Source organism: Somniosus microcephalus, chromosome 2, assembly GCF_052327205.1.
Source record: "Somniosus microcephalus isolate GS21.2 chromosome 2, FLI_Smic_1.0, whole genome shotgun sequence".
Taxonomy (NCBI): Eukaryota; Metazoa; Chordata; class Chondrichthyes; order Squaliformes; family Somniosidae; genus Somniosus; species Somniosus microcephalus.
In genome coordinates this window covers 283,866,393-283,889,886 of record NC_140988.1, presented here as the reverse complement: position 1 = coordinate 283,889,886, position 23,494 = coordinate 283,866,393, and the positions used below count along the sequence as shown (strand labels likewise).

Genomic DNA, 23,494 nt, shown 5'->3' with positions numbered 1-23,494 from the left:
TGACACTTTCTCCACCATATTTTGTTGATAACATCCGTATTACTATTAAAACGCGTATCCTCCGACCCACTATGAGGAATGTCACATGAAATCTACTAATTATATATAATTTTTGAAATGCAGAAATGACAAAGTTTAGACAGTGAGATGCAGAACATTACTGATAGTTGCCACTTTAAAAAAATCTGGTATTTGAACTTCGTAATGCTGAAGTTGTTGAGAGGGATATCTTTGATGTACCATGTAAAATATGCTTCATATTGAAATCAGAAATCTAAATATGCTATGTACATATTTGTGCTGTGAAATCTACAGCTGACGTGTATGAAAGGAATTGTTGAAGTGGAAACTGAGTTGCTCCTTAAGTGAAACTCGGAGTAAAGAATTAGGAGGTATGATTGCATTTAGGAAACACAAAGAAGGAATAAAGACAGTAAATGCTGGAAACACACAGTAAGTCAGTCACCATCTATAGAGAAAAGATTGGCTGTTATTTTGGGTATAGACCTTTCACCAGAATTGTACCCAAAATGTTCATGTATCTTTCCTCTTTATAGATGGTGACAAACCTACACTTTTCCTGTCACTTTTTGTGTTTTTTTTTAATTTCCAGCATTTGCAGTGTTTTTTTTATTCCTTTAAGAAGGAAACATGAGGACCTGGTAAGGAGGGGTGCAAAGATACAGAGTTGTCTTCAAGGCAGGATGAAAATGGAATAGTGTATCTGGTACATAGATCCAGAAAATAGACTTCAATTCAGTGAGTTGAATGGGCAAAATAGTTTTTTCCCATTCCTATTATTTTGATGTTCTTGTTATTTTTAAACTACATTGGCCTTGTATTAAAATTTTAAGCTGTACTCGTAGAATCAAGATGAGCAATTAAGAAAATTGTGAAGCGCATTAACTCTGAGCACTTATTTGTCATTAATATATGTAGAATTTTACAGCACAGAAGGAGGTCATGCGGTCTGACATGCCTGTGCTGGCTCTTTGAAAGAGCTGTCCAATTTAGACCCACACCCCAGCTTTATCCCCATAACCTTGCAAGCTAATCCTCTTCAAGTACATATGTTTGTGTAACTTAGTTTTTCACTTTTGTTTCACAGAGGAAGAGCGACATTTAAGGGCAAATGACAGAGGTTTCAATATGAAATTCCATTATGTGGTAAGTAGACTTAAAATATTAAATGTTGACAATGCATCCTTGATGGCTTAGTGGGTAAATGCACTGTATAGTATGGCACAGAATTGGGGAGATCCCAGGTTTAATGCCTGGTATGCACTGGCTGTAAAACAATATATAAAAATATAATTTGTTACGTCAAATATCTGACTTGTTGTGGTATTGTTAATATCTTACCCTTATAGTGGAGGATAATTCTGCTGGAGCCAAGGTTAGTGTGGTCAGTAACTGCATTATATATGGTTATTCTTGGTATGGGATTCTGGCTATGCTGTCACATGTGGTCTAATTTCATACTGTTTTCATCTGCAGTGAACTGCATTCATTATTAAGCACAGTGGCAAAAAATACAGTTTTGTAAGACCACCCAAACATAGAATTCTGTACTGAAACACTGCCCAGTGCAAGAAAACTGGGTTTGGTTACATTGAGTGGGATGATTAGAACAGATTTCAGGCAAACTGATGCTGGTGGTGTTTCAGAAAATATTTCTGAACACATTTCTGTTGGCAGTTTCAGTAGAACATAGACCTTGAACATCCATGTAATATAATTTACATTTCCACAAGTGAAGCTGATCAGATAATTTATGAATGATAAAGATCAGTTCATTGTCTTGTCCAAGAAAGTTCGTGAATGATGGCCTTCACGGAGATATCGTTCCACTGGTAACTGCAAGGAAGAGAAAGCTTCTGTGATGTTACCACAAAGGAAAATAGTAGGCTCAAGAGTCATACCTGTCAATTGCCGCACATCCTCGGAGATTGACCACCAAGGCTTCTTCGACAGCACCTCCCAAACCTACGACCTAAACCACCTCGAAGGTCAGCAGGCACATGAGAACACCACCACCTGCAAGTTCCCCTCCCAAGTCACACACCATCCTCACTTGGAAATATATCACTGTTCCTTCATCGTCGCTGGGTCAAAATCCTGGAACTCTCTCTCTAAAAGTACTGTGAGAGCACCTTCACCTCACAGACTGCAGCGGTTTAAGGCTCACCACCACCTTCTCGAAGGCAATTAGGGATGGGCAATAAATGCTGACCTTGCCAGCAATGTCCACTTCCCATGAATGAATTTTTTAAAAATTCTCGGGATGTGGGCTTCGCTGGCAAGGCTGAAATTTATTGCCTGTCACTTGCCTTAGAGAAGGTGGTGGTGGGCCTTCTTCTCGAACCACTGTAGTCTGTGTGGTGAAAACGCTCCCACAATGCTGTAAGGTGTTCAAATCAGGATGGTGTGTGACTTGGAGGGGAACTTGGAGGTGATGGTGTTCCCATGCACCTGCAGATCTCATCCTTCTAGGTGGTAGAGGTCGAGGGTTTGTTTGGGAGTTGCTGCCAAAGAAGCCTTGGCTTGTTGTTGCAGTGCATCCTATGGATAGTACACATTGCAGCTACGGTACACCAGTGGTGGATGTTGGAAGAACACTGGATGTTGGTATCCCTACAAATATGTGACAAGGAACCAGATGAATCCATAACTCCTTTTCCTTTCTCCACTAAGGAACTGTGGGGGAATTTTAACTCCCAAGAACGGGTGGTTTGGTGGCGGGTGGGTAGTTAAAATAATTGTTCTTTGGATCACGACCGCAACCCGGCTTGAATGCGCCCAATTCCAGGTTTAACAGAGGCGCGTTTGGATGCCTGCGAGTAACCGACTTGCTGAAGTCAGGGCATTAATTAGTGCAGGCAGGCAGGTACTTATTGGTGCAATTAACATCCTCAGGAGAGGTTAATGAGGTGTTTTTTATTTGAATTTTACTTAGGTTTAAATTTAACGGGTGTGAAATATGGGATCGGTAGTGCCTGTTGTTTAGTCGCTACGGGTGCCATTTGAGTGCCAAAATGGCATCTGATGCGCGTGTGCACACTTCTGCTGCGAATCGCACTGGACGTCATCTTTATAAAAGACAAACAAGAGGTGTCTTTTACCCACATCAGAAGCAGGCATCAGTCTATTTGCATATGCAAATAAGGGGCCTAACGCCTGCTTCTGGTCCCTGCTGCAACTTTGGTTTGCCCTGAGGTAGCTAGCGCAAGTGAAACAAGGTAAGTACTCACTATAATCACCGCCACTCCCGGCCCCAACCTCCTAGCCACCCCTGACAGCACTCCCGACCCTCCGCCCCAACTGTGCTGCAGAGGTCTGCGATCTTCCTACCCAATCCCCGACAACACTCCCAATAGCCCGGAGCTTGGGAAACTGACTAGTGAAACGGAGGCAAGATTGAGCTGCAGTTCTTTTGAGTATTTAAACTTCTGATTAAATCTCACTTATTACATCTGGTGTCTCAGTTCCCTCTGGCAATTGTTTGGCAGAGAGTTCTTGTGTGGATACAGCTTTTTCTAACCTGACAAGAGCAGGATGGGAGGGCGCATTGGATGTGTTTGACAGCACATCAGAAGAGGAAGACGATCGCCATCCATGGCAGCGACGACATACTGTGGTGGGATCAACACGTGCATAGCAGGGAGGTGCACAGCAGGTGGGTGCATGGGGTGCCTGCACAGGAGGGGTTGCACAGGAGGGGGGTGCAGAGGAGAGTGCCGAGGTTGCAGGAGGCACTACCCACGTCACAAATTTACAGACAGAGGCTTAGCTTCCTCGACCTCTCAGAAGAGCAGTGCTTCTGCAGGCTGAGGCTGTCACACAGGTAGTGGCAGACATCTGCAGCCTCCTAGAAGAAGACTTGCTACCTGCTGGACCTGGTGGCCATGCATTACCAGTGGCTGTGATAGTCAGCACCGCATTCAATTTTTTTGCCTCCGGTTCCTTCCAAGGCACTCACAGTCTGCTGCACATAAATGCATAAGGCAGGTGATAGATGGATTGTTTGTCAGGGCTGGGAGTTATGTAAACTTAACTTGTGATAACAATAGCTAGAATGAGCGGGCACTCAGATTCACCTCTCTGACTGGATTCCCAAATGTATAGGGTGCCATCGATTGCACACGTGGCAATCTGAGCACTACCACAGCAACCAGGAGTTTTTATAAACCGCAAAGGATATTCGTCCATCAATGCGCAGCTGGTGTGCAACTACAAGAAGAGGTTCATGCAGGTCTGCGCCAGATTTCCTGGGAGCTGTCATGATGCATTCATACTGTGGCAGTCCAACATTCCAGACCTTTTCATTCCAGGAAGCAAACTTAAGGGCTGGCTCTCAGGAGACAAGGGATACCCACTTCAAACTTGGCTCATGATACCTCTGAGGAACAGGAGCACTACAACGAGAGCCAAATGACCACCAGGTGTGTCATAGAGCAAGCCATCGGAATGTTGAAGATGTGCTTCAGGTGCCTAGATAGGTCTGGAGGTGCCCTTCAGTACTCGCCAGTGACGGTGTCCAGAACAATAGTGGTGTGCTGCCTCATGCACAGCAGAGAGGACTGCAAGTGGAGGAGGACGAAGGGGCTCATCACTCAACTTCAGTGAGGAGAACATAGAGGTGGCAGAGGAGGATGACGATGGGGTACCCATTGCCAGACTGGACGCTTATATTGCTGCCAGGGATGTCCTAATATCACGAAGGTCCATCTAGTGTAAAACATAAGAAATGAAATCTTGTGGTCCACTCCCACCACCAGGACCACCCCCTCCCTTTTCACTAAACAGTCCTTCAACCACTCATTCACCCATTGTACATCCGCCCAATGGGTCCCATCACTATCATCCCTCTCCTGGCTCTGTGCCATATCACTCCTACCACTCTGCTGCAGACCAGTTTGGTGGAGATCAGTGATGCATTGTAAGGCCAAGGATACAGTATCTGTCATCTTCTTTAAGGCATGTCTTGCATGGACTCATTTGAGAGCCATGCTTGAAGCCCCTTGGAGGTGGCCACTCTCTCCATGGCAGACATTCTCGCAATTCCCTACACCACCAATCTAGTAGCGATCGAGTTGGACTCCTCCATCCTCTCTGCTATTGTGGAGAGTGTGCGTGGCACATCTGTCAGTACCTGGCTAAGTTGCTGATGCACTTCTAGCATTCTCCTTCTCAATGATAGCCCCCAAGGGTTCAGCATCTGTGTCCAGCTGAGCAGAGCTTGGAGAGGATTGCACCTCCCCGACTCTCCACGGACCCTCCAGTGTGTCAGAGATATTCATAATTCTTTCATCAGCTATCTGTGAGTTCCCTGTCTCGCCGCCTCCGACTGAGAGGGACGCAGATGTGCCACGTATCTCTAGGATCTCCTCCTCGGTATCTGTTAGCTAGACTATTTACGGCAGCCCACCGCCAGTCCGCTCCCTTGCGTTTTGCGCTCTCTTCAGCAAGGGGCGAAAAAACAGACCTGTGAATGAGTGAATGTCAGGTATTCACCTGATGGATGCAGTGCATTCGATGAGGATGACTATGAGACAGATGCATCATATTGCATAAGGATTGGGGTGAGTGGCAACTATGGATGGAGAAATAGGGAGGTGATGAAGTGCATAGAAAGTGAAGGCTGGGTGCTGCTGAAAGTTGAGTGGGTGTGAGGAGTGATGTGATGGAGTACGCTTGGCAAGACAGAGTGAAAGGGGGCAGGACCTTAAATCACAGGATGTAGTTGAACAGCAAATGTACTCACTTTTCCTGACCTGGTTAGGTCATTAAACCACTTGTTACATTGCATCCAAGACCTGGGCACAATGCTCCTGCTGCTCACCTCCTCAGCTGCCTCCAGCTGTGCCATGGCTCAGTTGGTAGTACTCTCACGTCTGAGTCAGAAAGTTGTGGGTTCAAGTCCTGTTCCAGAGACTTGAGCACAAAATCCAGGCTGACACTCCCAACGCAGTACTGAGTGAGTGTTGCACTGTAGGAGGTGGCATATTTCTGATGACACGTTAAACCGAGGCTCTGTCTGCCCTCTCAGGTGGGCTGGTAAAATCCCACGCCACTATTTCGAAGAAGAGCAGGAGAGTTGTCCCCGGAGTCCTGGCCACATTTATCTCCCAAACAACAGCGAATTAAAAAAAAAACATTATCTTGTGGCAGGGCCACTGAGAGACTCTGAACAAGTGTACATAATTCCTTTTAACGATGTGTTAGCTACAGACTAAATCTGTACCATTGTATATGCTGTTTGCATGTACAGGGCGCGGGCAAACGCGATGACGTCATGCCGCCGATCACGTGATCACCCTAAACGCGGGAAGAACGTGATGACGTCATGACGCCATCCACGGGACCGCCCAGGCAGTCCTCATGGAGCCTCCAGCCAGTTAAGACCTGTATTCATAGTTCTCTTGCATCAATCTGTTTAAACTCGTTAGTTTGACATTAAAAACCTTTTTGATTGATTGCCTGCGTCGAACTCAATCTCTGGATAGGAATTTGACCATTCCTACATTGGTGATCCTGACTTTTGTGAACGGTATTCGCAAAAGGAACACAGCATGGAGAACAACGCTGTCTCTTTGAAGCTGCCGCAATTCTGGGAGCAACAGGCGACCTCCTGGTTTATCCAAGCTGAAGCCCAGTTCGCCCCGAGAGGCATCGTTGAGGATCAGACCCGATACTTCTACGTGGTCTCTGCTCTCGATAGCTCCACCGCCTCGCGGATCGTCAGTCTTCTGGAAAACCCCCCGACGGACCGCAAGTATGAGACCCTCAAAGCACGGTTGCTGCAGGTCTTCAGGCTCACGAAATCAGAGCGCGCCCGCCGACTGCTCGCTATGCCCGGGATCGGGGACTCCAAACCTTCCGAGCTGATGAGCCACATGCTCACTCTCCTTGGCTCCGAACCGCAATGCTTTCTCTTCAGAGAGTTATTCCTCAGCCAATTGCCGGAGCAGGTGCAAGCGGCCTTGGCCAGGTCTGAGGTCGAAGACTGCGCAGCGCTCGCTGCCGAGGCAGATAAAATATTCGCAGTTACGCAGCAGTACTGTGCTGCCACGAGGCGCCCATCCCCCACAGATGCCGCCCCAGCTACTCAGCCTGCGGGGCTGTGCTTCTACCACTCCCGGTTTGGCGCGAAGGCGAGATGTTGCTGCCCTCCCTGCAGCTTCTCTCAAAAAAGAACGACAACTCCGTCCAATGAAGAGCGGGTCTAACGGGTGCCCCGCGGCCGCGATGGCAGTCAGCAACGTAGGCAAGTTGCTCTTTATCACGGATACCCTCTCCGGTCGTCAGTTCCTCTGCAACACCGGAGCGCAGTGCAGCATCCTACCCGCGTCAGCTCTTGATGTACAGGCTGGGAGGCACGGCCTTCCCCTCGAAGCGGCTAATGGCAGCGCTATTCGGACCTTCGGCAGACGGCGGGTCCAGATGTGCTTCGGCGGCCAGCGATTTGTTTGGGAATTTGTTACGGCCAGAGTTTCACAAGCCATTCTCGGTGCGGATTTCCTGTGCGCCAACGGCCTCCTGGTTGATGTGCGGAACCGGCGGCCGATCAACGCGGCCACGTTTCACTCTATTCCTTGCCACCGTAGTAACACCATGTCGCGCGCCGTCTCCTGCGCTTTCCCAACTCCGGATGAGTTTGCGCGCCTGCTAGGTGAATTTCCAGACCTGACCAGATCTACGTTCTCCTCTATGGCCACGAAACATGGTGTGGAACACTACATCACCACCACCGGCCCCCTGGTCCACGCGCGGGCCCGGCGCCTCGAACCCGGCAAGCTGGTGGTCGCGAAGGCGGAGTTTGCAACGATGGAACGCCTGGGGATTATTCGCCGGTCGAATAGTCCCTGGTCTTCGCCTCTCCACATAGTACCAAAACCTGGCGGTGGATGGCGGCCATGCGGCGACTATCGGCGACTAAACGATGCCACCACTCCTGATCGATACCCGATCCCCCACATTCAGGATTTCTCTGCCCATTTGGCAGGAAACACCGTGTTTTACAAGGTTGACCTTGTCCGAGGCTACCACCAGGTCCCGGTACACCCGCAGGATGTGCAGAAGACCGCAGTCATCACCCCATTCAGCCTTTTCGAATTTTTGAGGATGCCTTTTGGGTTGAAGAACGCTGCCCAGGCCTTCCAGCGCCTCATGGACTTCGTGCTGCGGGACCTCAAGTTCCTTTTCGTCTACTTAGATGATATCCTCGTTGCCAGTCGTAATAAGGAGGAACACATCGCGCACCTACGCACCCTCTTTCGACGCCTCAGCCAACACGGCCTGATTCTCAACCCGGCCAAGTGTCAGTTTGGTCTGCCCCACATTGATTTCCTGGGACATCGCATTACCTCAGAGGGAGCGGTGCCTTTGCAAGCGAAGGTAGAGGCGGTGACATCCATTCCGCGCCCGCAGAACATCAAGGCCCTGCAGGAGTTCCTCGGGATGGCCACCGTTTCGTGCCTAAGGCAGCTCTGCTCATGCAGCCCCTGTACGAAGCCCTCAAGGGCAAGTCTGGCAAGGATCTGGTAAGCTGGACAGTTGACATGGATCGGGCATTCACCGACACTAAGAGCGCCTTGGCCAATGCGACCATGCTGGCGCACCCGCTTCCAGGAGCCACCATTGCTCTCACCACCGACGCGTCAGATTACGCAATCGGCGCTGTACAGGAGCAGTGGGTGAACGGGACGTGGCAGCCGTTGGCATTCTTCAGCCGTCTGCATTCTTCAGCCGTCAATTACGGCGCAACGAGCGGGCATACAGTACTTTCGACAGGGAGTTACTAGCCCTTTTTCTGGCCATCCGCCATTTCCGATTCTTGTTGGAAGGACGCCCTTTCACTGCCTTCGTCGACCATAAGCCACTGACTTTCGCCATGGCCAAGACCGCCGAACCGTGGTCATCCTGGCAACAACGCCAGCTGACATATATCTCCGAATTTACTACGGATATTCAGCACGTGGCCGGTAAAGACAACCTGGTGGCAGACTTCCTCTCCCGCGCGACTGTGCAGGCGGTCCAGCTGGGCATCGACTACGCCCTCATGGCAGCGGACCAAGTCTCAGACCCCGAAGTGCAGGCTTACTGCACCAACACCACTAGCCTCCAAGTGGCCGACGTCCGGTTTCATTCGGCTGGTACCACGCTGCTTTGTGACGTCTCCGTTCAGGACCCTCGTCCTATCGTGCCGGTCGCCTGGCGCCGCAAGGTGTTTGACGCTGTACATGGGTTGTCACACCCAGGTATGAAGGCTTCTCAGAAGCTAATGTCATCTAAGTTCGTTTGGCGGGGCATGCATAAAGATGTCCGCGACTGGGCCAACACCTGCGTGGTCTGCCAAAGGTCAAAGGTACAGCGCCACGTCAGGGCTCCATTGACCACCTTTGCAGTTCCGGAGCGACGGTTTGACCACGTCAACGTGGACCTGGTAGGACCACTTCCACCGTCCCACGGTTTTACGCATCTCCTGACCATAATAGATCGCACCACCAGATGGCCAGAGGCGGTTCCCCTGTCATCTACTACTTCGGCGGACGTGGCCAGGGCATTCATCTCTTCCTGGGTCGCCTGTTTTGGGGTGCCTGATGACATCTCTTCGGACCGGGGTCCGCAAATTTCCTCCGAGCTCTGGAATGCGGTAGCTCAGGGACTCGGGGTTAAGTTGCACCGCACCACAGCCTACCACCCACAAGCGAGCGGTCTGTGCGAACGGTTTCACAGGTCGCTTAAAGCCGCACTGAGGGCCAGCCTCCAAGACGCCGGATGGGCAGGCAAGCTGCCGTGGGTCCTGTTGGGCCTTCGCACGGCCCCCAAGGAAGATCTTCGCTCTTCCGTGGCAGAGCTCATTTAAGGTCAGCCTCTGCGAGTGCTGGGGGATTTCCTGCCAACACCAACGGAGCCATGGTCCGCCTCAAGCTAGCTCATCAGCCACCAGGAAGCAGCCAGACGTTTCGCGCCGGTTCCCACATCGCATCACGGGTTTCAAGGCTCTCACGTTCCAGCAGAGCTGAAAGACGCCGGCTACGTGTTAATCCGCCACGATGCTCACCGGGATCCGCTCAAGGCCCCATACACTGGTCCTTTCCGCATGATACAGGCAGGAGACAAGACCTTCACCGTGGATGTCGGTGGCAAACCGGACCACATTTCGGTTGACCGTTTGAAACCAGCACACCTGGACCTTGACCGACCGGTCGAGACCGCACAGCCGCCAAGGCGAGGTTGACCGCCCACCGTCGTCACGCTGGAACAAGTGCAACCGCCCGCCAGACTGCCCGCCATCTAACAGCTTCCGCTTCGGGAATACAAGACTCGTTCTGACAGGCTCGTCAGACCCCCTCACCGTTTGACTTTTTCGTTAAAGACAATTCTGGGGGGCGCATGTGGCAGAGCCACTGAGAGATTCTGAACAAGTGTACATAATTCCTTTTAACGATGTGTTAGCCATTCAATATCTGTCCCATTGTATATACTGTTTGCATGTACAGGGCGCAGGTCCTTTAAGAGCGCGGGCAAACGCGATGACGTCTTGCCGCCGATCACGTGATCACCCTAAACGCGGGAAGAACGTCATGACGCCATCCACGGGACCGCCCAGGCAGTCCTCGTGGAGCCTCCAGCCAGTTAAGACCTGTATTCATAGTTCTCTTGCATCAATCTGTTTAAACTCGTTAGTTTGACATTAAAAACCTTTTTGATTGATTGCCTGCGTCGAACTCAATCTCTGGATAGGAATTTGACCATTCCTACAATCTGGTCATTACCACATTGCTGTTTGTGGGAGCTTGCTTTGCGCAACTTGGCTGCCACATTTCCTACATTACCTGGGAGGGTCTGGTACGTAATACTCCTACATTGCAACAGTGACTACACTTCAAAAAATACTTAATTAGCTGTAAAGCGCTTTGGGACATCCTGAGGACATAGAAACACAGAAGATAGGAGCAGGAGTAGGCCATTCAGCCCCTCGAGCCTGCTCCGCCATTCAATGCGATCATGGCTGATCATCCAAGTTCAGTACCCGGTGACGTAATAAAGACTCACTACGCACTTGATTGTACATAAAGCAAGGCTTTAATCGACTTGTACCAAAACATGGAGGTCTAGTTAGTAGCCACTAGCTTCCTGTTTCCAGACTGTCTCTGGCCAAGCTGGGCCCACACCCTAGTATTTATACTCCTCGGGCGGCGCCCTCAGCTGGCCGTTCAGTAGTACTTCCTTGTAGAAGTTTCGATTTATGACACCCGGTACCTGCTTTTTTCCCCATACCCCTTGATCCCTTTAGCCTTAAGAAATATATCTAACTCCTTTTGAATATATTCAATGAATTGGCCTCAACTGCCTTCTGTGGTAGAGAATTCCACAGGTTCACCACTCTCTGGGTGAAGAAATTCCTCCTCATCTCAGTCCTAAATGGCTTACCCCTTATCCTTAGACTGTGACCCCTGGTTCTGGACTCCCCCGCCATCGGGAACATCCTTCCTGCATCTAATCTGTCTAGTCCTGTTAGAATTTTATAAGTTTCAATGAGATCCCCTTTCATTCTTATAAACTCCAGCGAGTACAAGCCTAATCGACCCAATCTCTCTTCATACGTCATTCCTGTCATCCCAGGTATCAGTCTGGTGAATCTTCGCTGCACTCCCTCCATGGCAAGAACATCCTTCCTCAGATAAGGCGACCAAAACTGCACACAATACTCAAGGTGTGGTCTCACCAAGGCCCTGTACAACTGCAGCAAGACATCCTTGTTCCTGTACTCGAATCCTCTCGCTATGAAGGCCAACATACCATTTGCCTTCTTAACCGCCTGCTGCACCTGCATGCTTACCTTCAGCGACTGGTGCACAAGGACACCCAGGTCTCGTTGCACTTCCCCTTCTCCCAATCTATTGCCATTTAGATAATAATCTGCCTTCCTGTTTTTGCCACCAAAGTGGATAACCTCGCATTTATCCACATTATATTGCATCTACCATCTTTGTGCCCAATCACCCAACATGTCCAAATCATACTGGAGTTCCTCAACATCCTCCTCACAGCACACACGCCCACCCAGCTTTGTGTTGTCTGCAAATTTGGAGATATTACATCTAGTTCCCTTGTCTAGATCATGAATATATATTGTGAATAGCTGGGGTCCAAGGACCGATCCCTGCGGTACCCCACTAGTCACTGCCTGCCACTCGGAAAAAGACCCGTTTATTCCAACTCTTTGCTTTCTGTCTGCCAACCAGTTCTCTATCCAAGTCAATACCTTGCCCCCAATCCCATGTGCCTTAACTTTACAGGCTAATCTCTTATGCGGGACCTTATCGAAGGCCTTCTGAAAGTCCAGATACACCACATCCACTGGTTCTCCCTTATCTATTTTACCAGTTACATCCTCAAAAAATTCCAGTAGATTAGTCAAGCACGATTTATCTTTTGTGAATCCATGTTGACTTTGTCCAATCCTGTCACTGTTTTCCAAGTGCTTTGCTATTACATCTTTTATAATGGACTCTAGCATTTTCCCCACTACTGATGTAATTCCCCGTTTTCTCTCTACCACCTTTTTTGAATAGTGGGGTAACATTAGCTACCCTCCAGTCCATGGGTACTGTTCCAGATTCCATCGAATGTTGGAAGATGATCAGCAATGCATCTACTATTTCTAGGGCCACTTCCTTAAGTACCCTAGGATGTAGATTATCAGGCCCTGGGGATTTATCGGCCTTCAATCCCATCAATTTCCCTAACACCATTTCCCTACAAATACTGATTTCTTTCAGTTCCTCCCTTTCATCAGACCCTATGTTCCCCGGCATCTCTGGGAGGTTATTTGTGTCCTCCTTTGTGAAGACAGAACCAAAGTATGTTTTTAATTGGTCAGCTATTTCTTTGTTCCCCATTATAAATTCCCCTGATTCTGACTGCAAGGGGCCTACGCTTGACTTCACCAATCTTTTTCTCTTCACATATCTGTAAAAGCTTTTACAGTCAGTTTTTATGTTCCCTGAAAGCTTACTCTCATATTCTATTTTCCCCTTCTTAATTAATCCCTTTGACCTCCTTTGTTGAATCCTAAATTGCTCCCAATCCTCAGGATTATTGCTTTTTCTGGCCAATTTATATGTCCTCTCCTTGGATCTTATGCTATCGCTAATTTCCCTTGTTAGCCACGGTTGAGTCACCTTTTTTGTTTTATTTTTATGCCAAACTGGGATGAACAAATTCTGTAGTTCATCCATGCGGTCTTTGAATGTTTGCCATTGCCTATCCACCGTCAACCCTTTGAGTGACATTCCCCAATCAATCCTACCCAACTCGCGCCTCAGACCATCGTAGTTTCCTTTATTTAAATTTAGGACCCTAGTCTCTGAGTCAACGACTTCATTCTCCATCTTAATGAAGAATTCGATCATATTTTGATCGCTCTGACCCAAGGGGCCTCGTACAACAAGAGTGCTAATTAATCCTTTCTCGTTACATAATACCCAGTCTAAGATGGCCTGATCTCTGGTTGATTCCTCGACATATTGGTCCAGGAAACCATCCCGTAAACACTCTAGGAATTCCTCCTCCACAGTATTGTTACTAATTTGGTTAGCCCAATCTATATGTTGATTAAAGTCACCCATGATGACTGCTGTGCCCTTATTGCACGCGTCTTTAATTTCCCTTTTAATGCCAATGCCATCCCCAACCTCCGCCTTACTGTTTGGAGGTCTATATACTACTCCCAGTAATGTTTTCTGCCCCTTGGTATTTCTCAATTCTACCCATACAGATTCCACATCATCAGAGCTAATACCCTTCCTTACAATTGTGTTAATCCCTTCTTTAACCAGTAACGCTACCCCACCTCCCTTTCCTTTTTGCCTATCTTTCCTGAATATCGAAAACCCCTGGATGTTGAGTTCGCAGCCTAGGCCATTCTTGAGCCACGTTTCCGTAATCCCAACCAAATCATATTCGTTTACCTCTATTTGCGCAGCCAATTCATCCACCTTATTACGAATGCTCCTCGCATTAAGACACAAAGCCTTCAGACTTATTTTTTTAACGCTCTTAGATCTATTAGAATTATTATTTACTGTGGCCATGTTTGATTTAAACCGTTGATTTCTCTGACTGCCACTTTTGTTTTTCTCCTTCCTTTCTTTTGCTTTTATCCTTGTTTCCCTTTTCTCTGTCCCCCTGCTCATGTTCCCAACCCCCTGCCATCTTAGTTTAAACCCTCCCCCAGAGCACTAGCAAACACTCCCCCTAGGACATCGGTTCCAGCCCTGCCCAGGTGCAAACTGTCCGGTTTGAACTGGTCCCACCTCCCCCAGAACCGGTTCCAATGTCCCGGGAACTTGAATACCTCCCCCTGGCATCATTCCTCTAGCCACGTATTCATCTGAAATATCCTTCTATTTCTACACTGACTAGCACGTGGCACTGGTTGCAATCCTGAGATTACTACCTTTGAGGTCCTATTTTTTAATTTACCTCCTAACTCCCTATATTCAGCTTTTAGGACCTCATCCCGTTTTTTACCTATATCGTTGGTACCTATATGCACCACGACAACTGGCTGTTCACCCTCCCCTTCCAAAATGTTCTGCAGCCGCTCTGAGACATCCTTGACCCTTGCACCAGGGAGGCAACACACCATCCAGGAGTCTCGTTTGTGGCCGCAGGAACACCTATCTATTCCCCTTACAATAGAATCCCGTATTACTATAGCTCTACCCCTCTTTTTCCTCCCATCCTGTGCAGCAGAGCCATCCCTGGTGCCAGGAAGTTGGCTGCTGCTGTCTTCCTCTGAAAAGCCATCCCCCTCAACAGTACTCAAAGTGGTGTATCTGTTTGAGAGGGGGATGTCCACAGATACTACAGTCCACTGCACTACCTGCTTGCGCATAGTACTCTGCCTGTTGGTCACCCGTTCCCTTTCTGCCTGTTCAACCTCTACCTGCGGTGTGTCCAACTCCCTAAACGTGCTATTCACGATGTCCTCGGCATCGCGAATGCTCCAGTATGCATCCAATCGCAGCTCCAGCACCGCAATGCGGTCTGTCAGTAGCTGCAGCTGGATACACTTCCTGCACACGTAGTTGTCAGGGACACAGGAAGTGTCCCTGAGTTCCCACATAGCGCTGGAGGAGCATACCAAATGGCCGGGCATTCCTGCCATGACTTACCCTTTAATTAATTGAAATTAAATTAAATCAAATCAATCCCACCAATTACACTACAGTTAAATGGTTTACCAACAGTCCCCGCTACACCAGAGAGACCTTAGTAACTACAAACCACAGAGTTAAAGTTTAAAAAGAGAGAAATGCTCACCAACCAATCACTTACCTGCTTTCTGGTGATGTCACACTTCAATTACTTTGAAAGGTGCTATATAAGTGCTAAGTCTTTATTTTTTATTTTTCTTGGTGAGAGGTTTCTTCCTCCCATTGCTGGGGGAAAGTATGTCCTGACTGCACCCAGCTGTAATTCCAGTGATGCGTCATTGAATCTGGGTGCTGGCCTTGTTCTACGTGCAACATCCATCCTGAACACCTCCAGTTTCCATCTGCATATTGTCCCTTTAAATACAGCTGAGATCACGTCATGCTGGTGCGCATCACGCCCGCTGCGCTGCTTAGAGATGCGAAACCCGGAAGTCACTCTCCAACTCAATGTGAAATTCTATTATATTATGTTCAATCTTCCCCAGAGGACCCTTTACTATGAGATTACTAATTAATCCTGCCTCATTACACAGTACAAGATCTAAAATAGCCTGTTCCCTAGTGGTTCCATGATGTATTGTTCTAGGAAACTGTCTCGAATGCATTCCAGGAACTCATCCTCCAGACTACCTTTGCCAATTTGGTTTGCCTAGTCTATATGAAGATTAAAGTCCCCCACAATTATTGCATTTCCACGCCTTTGTGTCAACAGTTTTACGACTGCAGTAATGCCAACCCTACCGTCTCATAAATTATGAGACAAACTCTTAAACATCATGAGATTTGATAAGAAATCATGAGTTGCTATTTTTTGGTTTATATACCTCATTAATCCCTTTATTTAATCTCCAACAGATCACAGCTCTTTACAAAAACTATATTACTGCATCTGAAAATGCTTACAAAAAACTTTTTAAAAATCCTATCCGTTATCACCACCCTTCACCCGTTGCCCAACACAACCACGACGCAATGCAGCCTCTGCAGCTGCCAAACATAGGTAAATTTTGGGGAAAAAAATCAAAAACTCGTTCCCATGGAGACAGGAGTCACAGTCACCCCCAGTGAACGTTGATGTGATTGGTGATGTGAAAACTTTTATCTTCCCTTCAGCTGAAAGATAACCCTACAGGTTCAACAACATGCCTGTTAAACACTTCACTGCATGACAATGCCCTGCTCTTCCTGGAGTGGGATTAGGCTCAGTGGCTCCTGCTGGGAACACTGGCACCATTTTAGGTGTAACCCTCCACTGACCGCCTACTCACTGCACAGCTGCTGAGTGTTTCAGGGTTTTCTTCCTTCCCCTCTGTTTACCGGCCTGTCTGCACGGACCCCTGTTTGAGAACCACTTGATTATTCTTCCATTATCCAAATACAAGGGAGGGCAGCTGTAGTATCCAGTTAGCAAATTGCTATAACAAGAGTATTCTGATTAACCTTGGGCAATGTTACATTACCAGATATTGGCATATACAGTAAAGTCACTTCAGTTAACTGGGCATGTGGGCTTATCTACAGGAATGAATTTTGTCACTGGACTCAAGAAAACCTTCTGGTGCAACCTAAAAACTTGAACACCCTCCTCATCGCCCTTCTCTTTCCTGTCCCCCCCATCCATCTCTCAGTCTCCTCCCTTCTCTTCTCTCCCCTCCCCCCACCTTTGTTTCTCTCCATTTTCTTTCTCCCTCTTGCCTCTGGTCTCGCTCCCCAACCCCTCTGGTTTCTCTTTTCTGCCCCCTCCTTCCATTCTCGCTCCCTCACATCTCTCTGTCAATTGCTTTCCCCTGTCTCTCTGTCTGTTTCCCAGTACCTCTCAGTTTCTTTCTCTCACCTCTGTCTCCCTCTTTCTCTTTTCCCTGTATCTCATTATCTCCTGCCCTCAGTGTCTACTCCTCTCTCTACCTGTCAAGTCGCTCTCTTTTCCTCTCCCGCACTCCCCACCCACTTCAATCTCTTTCTTTTGTGCCTCCATCCCTCTCTCTCCACCCTCCACTGGTCTCGATCTCTTTTCCCCTCCCTGAGTCTTGTCCTCTCTCTCTCTCTCTCTCTCTCTGTACCCCCATCTATCCCTATCTCTCGCATTCCTCTCTCTGTACCCCATCTCTCTCTCCCATTCCTCTCTGTACCCCTTTCTCTCTCTGCATCAATATTTCCCCACCTCTTTCTCTGTACCTCCATCTCTCCCTTTCCTCTCTGTACCTCCATTTCTCTCTCTCCCATTTGTCTCTTTGTACCCCCATATCTCTCTCTGTCAATCTCCCCCTTTGCTCTCTCTCCACCTCTATCTCTCTGTGCCTCCATCTATTTCTCTGTCACTCTTCCCCTATCTCTCCCTCTACCTCCATCTTTCTCCCATTCCTCTCTGTACCCCTTCTCTGTCACTCTGCACCATCTCTCCTCCCCCACCCAAGTCTCACCCTCACCAGCTCACACTCGCTGACTCTGCTGATTTGTGCGCATGCACAGGTGAATGGTGCAAAGCAGTGCATTGCAGCAAATGCAGTTCTCGCCGAGCTGGACTTGTGTGACTCTGGACGGTGTTATAACGAGACTGGAACTACATCTCCCAGCATGCCCAGCGAGTCGACCCCTCCGTAGAGTGTGGCAGAGCGCGCTCTTCCGGTTTGCTCAGCGAGTCAACAATATTACAGATGATGTTTAAAATCGTGGGTTTCCTGAGGTGAATCAGGAGATTGCGAGTTGGGCTGAATTTTCATTAAAAATCTCATGTCTCGCGATTAAATTGTCATTCATCTTGTTGTTTGTGAGACCTTTCTGTGCGTAAAGAAAAACATTCTGATGTTTAACCTAGTTCTGTGCTTTGTAACTTATTCCCATGGCCCCCGGTTCTCCCTAACCTATCTAACTCAAACAGTCTATTCACATGGACAGAGTCTAGTTCTTTCTATTTGAAAGACCTCAATTAAATCTCTTCGAAGTCTATGCTTTTCTGGAATAAAAAGACCCAGTTCTCTTAGACTATTGTGGTAACTAAGGGCTTTTAATTTGGTATCAATCTAGTCGTCCAATCAGAACCTTTTCCAGGACCTCTATATCATTAACCATGTGATGGCAATCATGTGACTATAAAGGCCCTTTCTGAATGCTCAATCACTTTTATGAACCAGAGAAGGGATACCGATCCTTTAATATCCAGATAGCGAGGGATGCTAGCTACTTCATTATGAATATCAATGCATGCTACTTGCGATAGTGCTGATGACCTGTGCTCCAGAACTAGCCGTGCCACGAGCCGAGCTATTCCAGGACAGCTACAACACTGGCATCTACCCGACAATGTGATAAATTGCCCAGTTATGTCCTGTCCACAAAAAGCAGGACAAATCCAAACCGGCCAATTACCATCCTACCAGCATACTCTCAATTGTCAGCAAAGTGATGGAAGGAGTTGACAACAGTGTTGTCAAGTGGCACTTGCTCACCAACAACCTGCTCACCAATGCTCATTTTGGGTTCCGCCAGAATCATTTGGCCCCAGAACTGATTACAGCTTTGGTCCAAACATTGACAAACGAGTTGAATTCCAGAGGTGAGGCGAGAGTGACTACCTTTGACATCAAGGCAGCATGGCACCAAGGAGCCCTAGTAAAACTGAAGTCAGTCATGATCAGGGGGAAAACTCACCAGTGGCTGGAGTCATATCTAACAGAAAGGAAAATTGTGGTTGTTGGAGGCCAATCACCTCAGCCCCAGAACATCACTGCAGGAGTTGCTCAGGGCAGCGTCCAAGTCCCAACTATCTTCAGCTGCTTCATTAATGACCTTCCCTACATTGTAAGATCTGAAGTGGGGCTGTTCGCTGATGTTTGCACAGTGTTCAGCTCCATTCACAATTCTACAGATAATAAAGCAGCCCATGCCCGTAGCAGCAAGACTTGGACAACATCCAGGCTTGGGTTGATAAATGGCAAGTAACATTCATGCCTGGCAATGAACATCTCCAACAAAAGCGATGCTAACCACCTCCCCATGACATTTAATGGCCTTACCATTGCCAAATCCACTGCTGAAAACCTCATCCATGCCTTTGTTACCTCTAGACTTGACTATTCCAACGCACTCCTGGCTGGCCTCCCACATTCTACCCTACATAAACTTGAGGTGATCCAAAACTTGGCTGCCCGTGTCCTAACTCGCACCAAGTCCCGTTCACCCATCCCACTGTTCTCGCTGACCGACATTGGCTCCCAGTTAAACAACACCTTGATTTCAGAATTCTCATCCTTGTTTTCAAATCCCTCCATGGCCTCGCCCCTCCCTATCTCTGTAATCTCCTTCAGCCCCACAACCCCCCGAGATATCTGCACACCTCTAATTCTGCCCTCTTGAGCATCCCTGATTATAATCGCTCAACCATTGGTGGCCGTGCCTTCTGTTGCCAAGGCCCTAAGCTCTGGAATTCCCTGCCTAAACCTCTCCGCCTCTCTACTTCTCTTTCCTCTTTAAGATGCTCCTTAAAACCTACCTCTTTGACCAAGCTTTTGGTCACCCGCCCTAATTTCTCCTTATGTGGCTCGGTGTCAAATTTTTTTGCCTTATAATACTCCTGTGAAGCGCCTTGGGACGTTTTACTACGTTAAAGGCGTTATGTAAATGCAAGTTGTTGTTGTTTTGTAGAAAGGGGTACGACACACTGAATGTCCAGATTACGTGTGACAAGATGCAAAGAATTATCCACGTCAATGACATATTTGCTGGAAGTTGCCATGATGTCTTTGCCCTCAGGAATTGAACACCCTGGGGTCTTCAAGAAAGACTGTTAAGTGAGTGGATGGGTTCTCAGTGACAAAGCATACCTCTTGCTACTATGATTACATAGGATTACATCGGATACATGGCACAGAAACAGAACATTCGGCCCAACCATGCCATGCCGGCATTTATGCTCCATTCGAGCCTCCTCCCATCTTTCCTTATCTAACTCTATCAGCATAACCCTCTATTCCCTTCTCCCTCATATGCTTATCTAGCCTCCCCTTAAATGCATCAACACTATTTGCCTCAACTACTTCCTATGGTAACGAGTTCCACATTCTCACCACCCTCTGGGTAAAGAAGTTTCTTCTGAATTTCCTATTTGATTTGTTGGTGACTATCTTATATTGATGGCCTCTAGTTATGCTCTTCCCCACAAATGGAAACACTCTTACTGTATCTACTCTAGCAAAACCTTTCATAATTTTAAAGACCTCTATTAGGTCACCCCTCAGCCTTTTTTCAAGTGAAAGGAGACCCAGCCTGTTCATCCTTTCCTGATAAGTATATCCTTGCATTTTTGGTGTCATCCTTGTAAATCTCCTCTGCACCCTCTCCAGTGCCTCTATATCCTTTCTATAATATGGCAACCAGAATTGTACGCAGTACTCCAAGTGTGGTCTAATCAAGGTTCGATACAAGTTTAGCATAACTTCACCACCTTTCAATTCTATCCCTCTAGAAATAAACCCTAGTGCTTGGTTTGCTTTTTTATGGCCTTGTTAACCTATATCGCTACTTTTAGCGATTTGTGTATTTGTACTCTGAGATCCCTTTGCTCCTCTACCCCACCCAGACTCACACCCTCAGAGTAATAAGTGACCTCCATATTCTTCCTACCAAAATGTAATACCTCACATTTATCTGTGTTGAAATTCATTTGCCAATTATATGCCCATTCTGCAAGTTTATTAATGTCCTCCTGTAATTTGTTGCATTCCTCCTCAGTATTGGATATCCCACCCAATTTGATGTCGCCGCAAATTTAGAAATTGTGTTTTTGATTCCAAAGTCTAAATCGTTAATATAAATTGTGAACAGCATTGATCCTAGTGGAACACCACGACCCACTTTCTGCCACTCTGAATAGCTACCCTTTACCCCTACTCCCTGCTTTTTGTCTTGAAGCCAGCTAGCTATCCAATCTGCTACTTGTCCCCTGTCTCCACATTCTCTGACCTTATTCATCAGTCTATTATGTGGTATTTTATCGAAGGCCTTTTGAAAATCTAGATAAATTCTATCTACTGCATTACCCTTGTCCGCTCTCTCTGTTACCTCTTCAAAAAATTTAATAAGGTTGGTCCAGCAGCACTTTCCCTTTTGAAATCCATGCTGACTATTCATTATTATATTTTTGGCTTCCAGATGTTCTTCTATTTTCTCCTTTAGTAGGGATTCCATTATTTTTCCTACCACCGATGTTAAGCTGACTGGTCTATAGTTCCCTGGACATGTTCTATCTCCCTTTTTAAATATAGGTATTACATTAGCTATCCACCAGTCCTCTGGCACTACACCTTTTTTAATGAATTATTAAATATGTGTAGTAATGCCTCTGCTATCTCTTCCCTAGATTCTTTTAAAATGCGCAGATGTAATTCGCCCGGACCAGGATTTTTTTCCTCTTTGAGTTTGATTAGTTTATTTAATATAATGCCTTTTTAAAATTTTAAATGCTTTTATTTCATTACTAATCTCATGATAAAATGTCATGTCCATCTGTTCTATATCCCTGGTAAATACTGATAATGGCAGCCGACATAAGAAATAGGAGCAGGAGTAGGCCAATCGGCCCCTCGAGCCTGCTCCGCCATTCACTAAGATCATGGCTGATCTGATCCTAACCGCCAATCCACTATCACAGAACCATCTCCTGAATCTAACAGAATTAGACACACGAAATAGGAGCAGGATCAGGCTACACGGCCCCTGGGCCCGCTCTGCTACCCACAGGGCCATGACCGATCCGAACCTAGACTCATGTCCAAATTCCTGCCCGCTCCCCGTAACCCTTAATTCCCTTTACTTCTAGGAAACTGTCTATTTCTGTTTTAAATTTATGTAATGATGTAGCTTCTACAGCTTTTTGGGGCAGCATATTCCATGGACCTACCACCCTCTGAGTGAAGTAGTTCCTCCTCATCTCAGTTTTGAAAGAGCAGCCCCTTATTCTAAGACTATGCCCCCTAGTTCTAGTTTCACCCATCATCGGGAACAACTTCCCCGCATCCACCCGATCCAACCCCTTCGCAATCTTATATGTTTCAATAAGATCGCCTCTCATTCTTCTGAACTCCAATGAGTAGAGTCCCAATCTACTCAACCTCTCCTCATATGTCCATCCCCTCATCCCCGGGATTAACCGAGTGAACCTTCTTTGTACTGACTCGAGAGCAAGTATGTCCTTTCTTAAGTATGGACACCAAAACTGTACGCAGTATTCCAGGTGCGGTCTCACCAATACCTTGTACAACTGAAGCAATACCTCCCTATTTTTATATTCTATCCCCCTAGCAATGAAAGCCAACATTCCATTGGCCTTCTTAATCACTTGCTGCACCTGCATACTAACCTTTTGAGTTTCGTGCACCAGGACCCCCAGATCCCTTTGTACTTCAGTACTTTCCAGTTTCTTGCCATTAAGATAATAACTTGCTCTACGATTTTTCCTGCCAAAGTGCATAACCTCACACTTTCCAGTATTGTATTCCATCTGCCAAATCTCTGCCCACTTACTTAGCCTGTCGATGTCCCCTTGCAGGTTTTTTATGTCCTCCTCACTCACTACTTTCCCTCCTATCTTAGTATCATAGCCGAGGAGTATTAAAATGAGCATGCTTCGACTGGAGTTAATAGAGTGAACAATAGAGCCTTAAAGGGAAACTTTATCTATCTTGATAGATCAGGAGGAACTGTACAATATATTCCTATGCATATATCCTACATTGTTGTAGCTTGCTGTACCCCGCGCAACATTGCCATCCTTAAAGGCCTGGACATGGAGATTCCTGGGGAGGTAGCCCTGGCTGCTTTGGAAGCAGAGGAGCATGGAGTGGGTCACTAGGCAGACCTGCACTCGGAAGATTCCTCAGTGACAGCTGCAAAGGGCATCTGAAGTCAAATTATCCATGAAGTATTCTCATCTGTTTAATGGTCTTTCTTTGCGTCACCACTGCCAATTATTACCTCCGCCTTCAGAAAACTTACAATCTTTCAATGCAGTACACATCGTAGGACTTCACTGCACCTCAGACTTCTTTGTCCCTACCTGACCCTGCAAGTCCTTATATTCTTCACAAATTTATGAGCACCAATAAGTGCCTCCTTGTACTACTACATCTACATGAATGCATCAGCATGGGATAAGTGCACCTTCTCTTTTGTTGCAACCACTTCTAGAGTAACCATTAGCTGCCCTATTCCTTCATGCCATGCTTCCTTTGACTGTCTAAAAGTGTCTTTCCTGCACAACCCACAGG

At 47.2% G+C, this 23,494-nt stretch overlaps 1 protein-coding gene across 1 annotated transcript in view; it reads left to right on the top strand.

The window, feature by feature from the left end:
- Positions 1-437: 437 nt before the first annotated feature.
- The window catches only part of LOC147123429 (phospholipid-transporting ATPase ID-like), a 342,460-nt gene continuing 319,403 nt past the window's right edge, over positions 438-23,494 (top strand). The window contains exons 1-2 of the mRNA XM_085966014.1: positions 438-453; positions 1,109-1,167. Of these exons, the coding sequence (XP_085822140.1) occupies positions 438-453; positions 1,109-1,167 (75 nt within the window). The remainder of the gene's footprint in view (positions 454-1,108; positions 1,168-23,494) is intronic.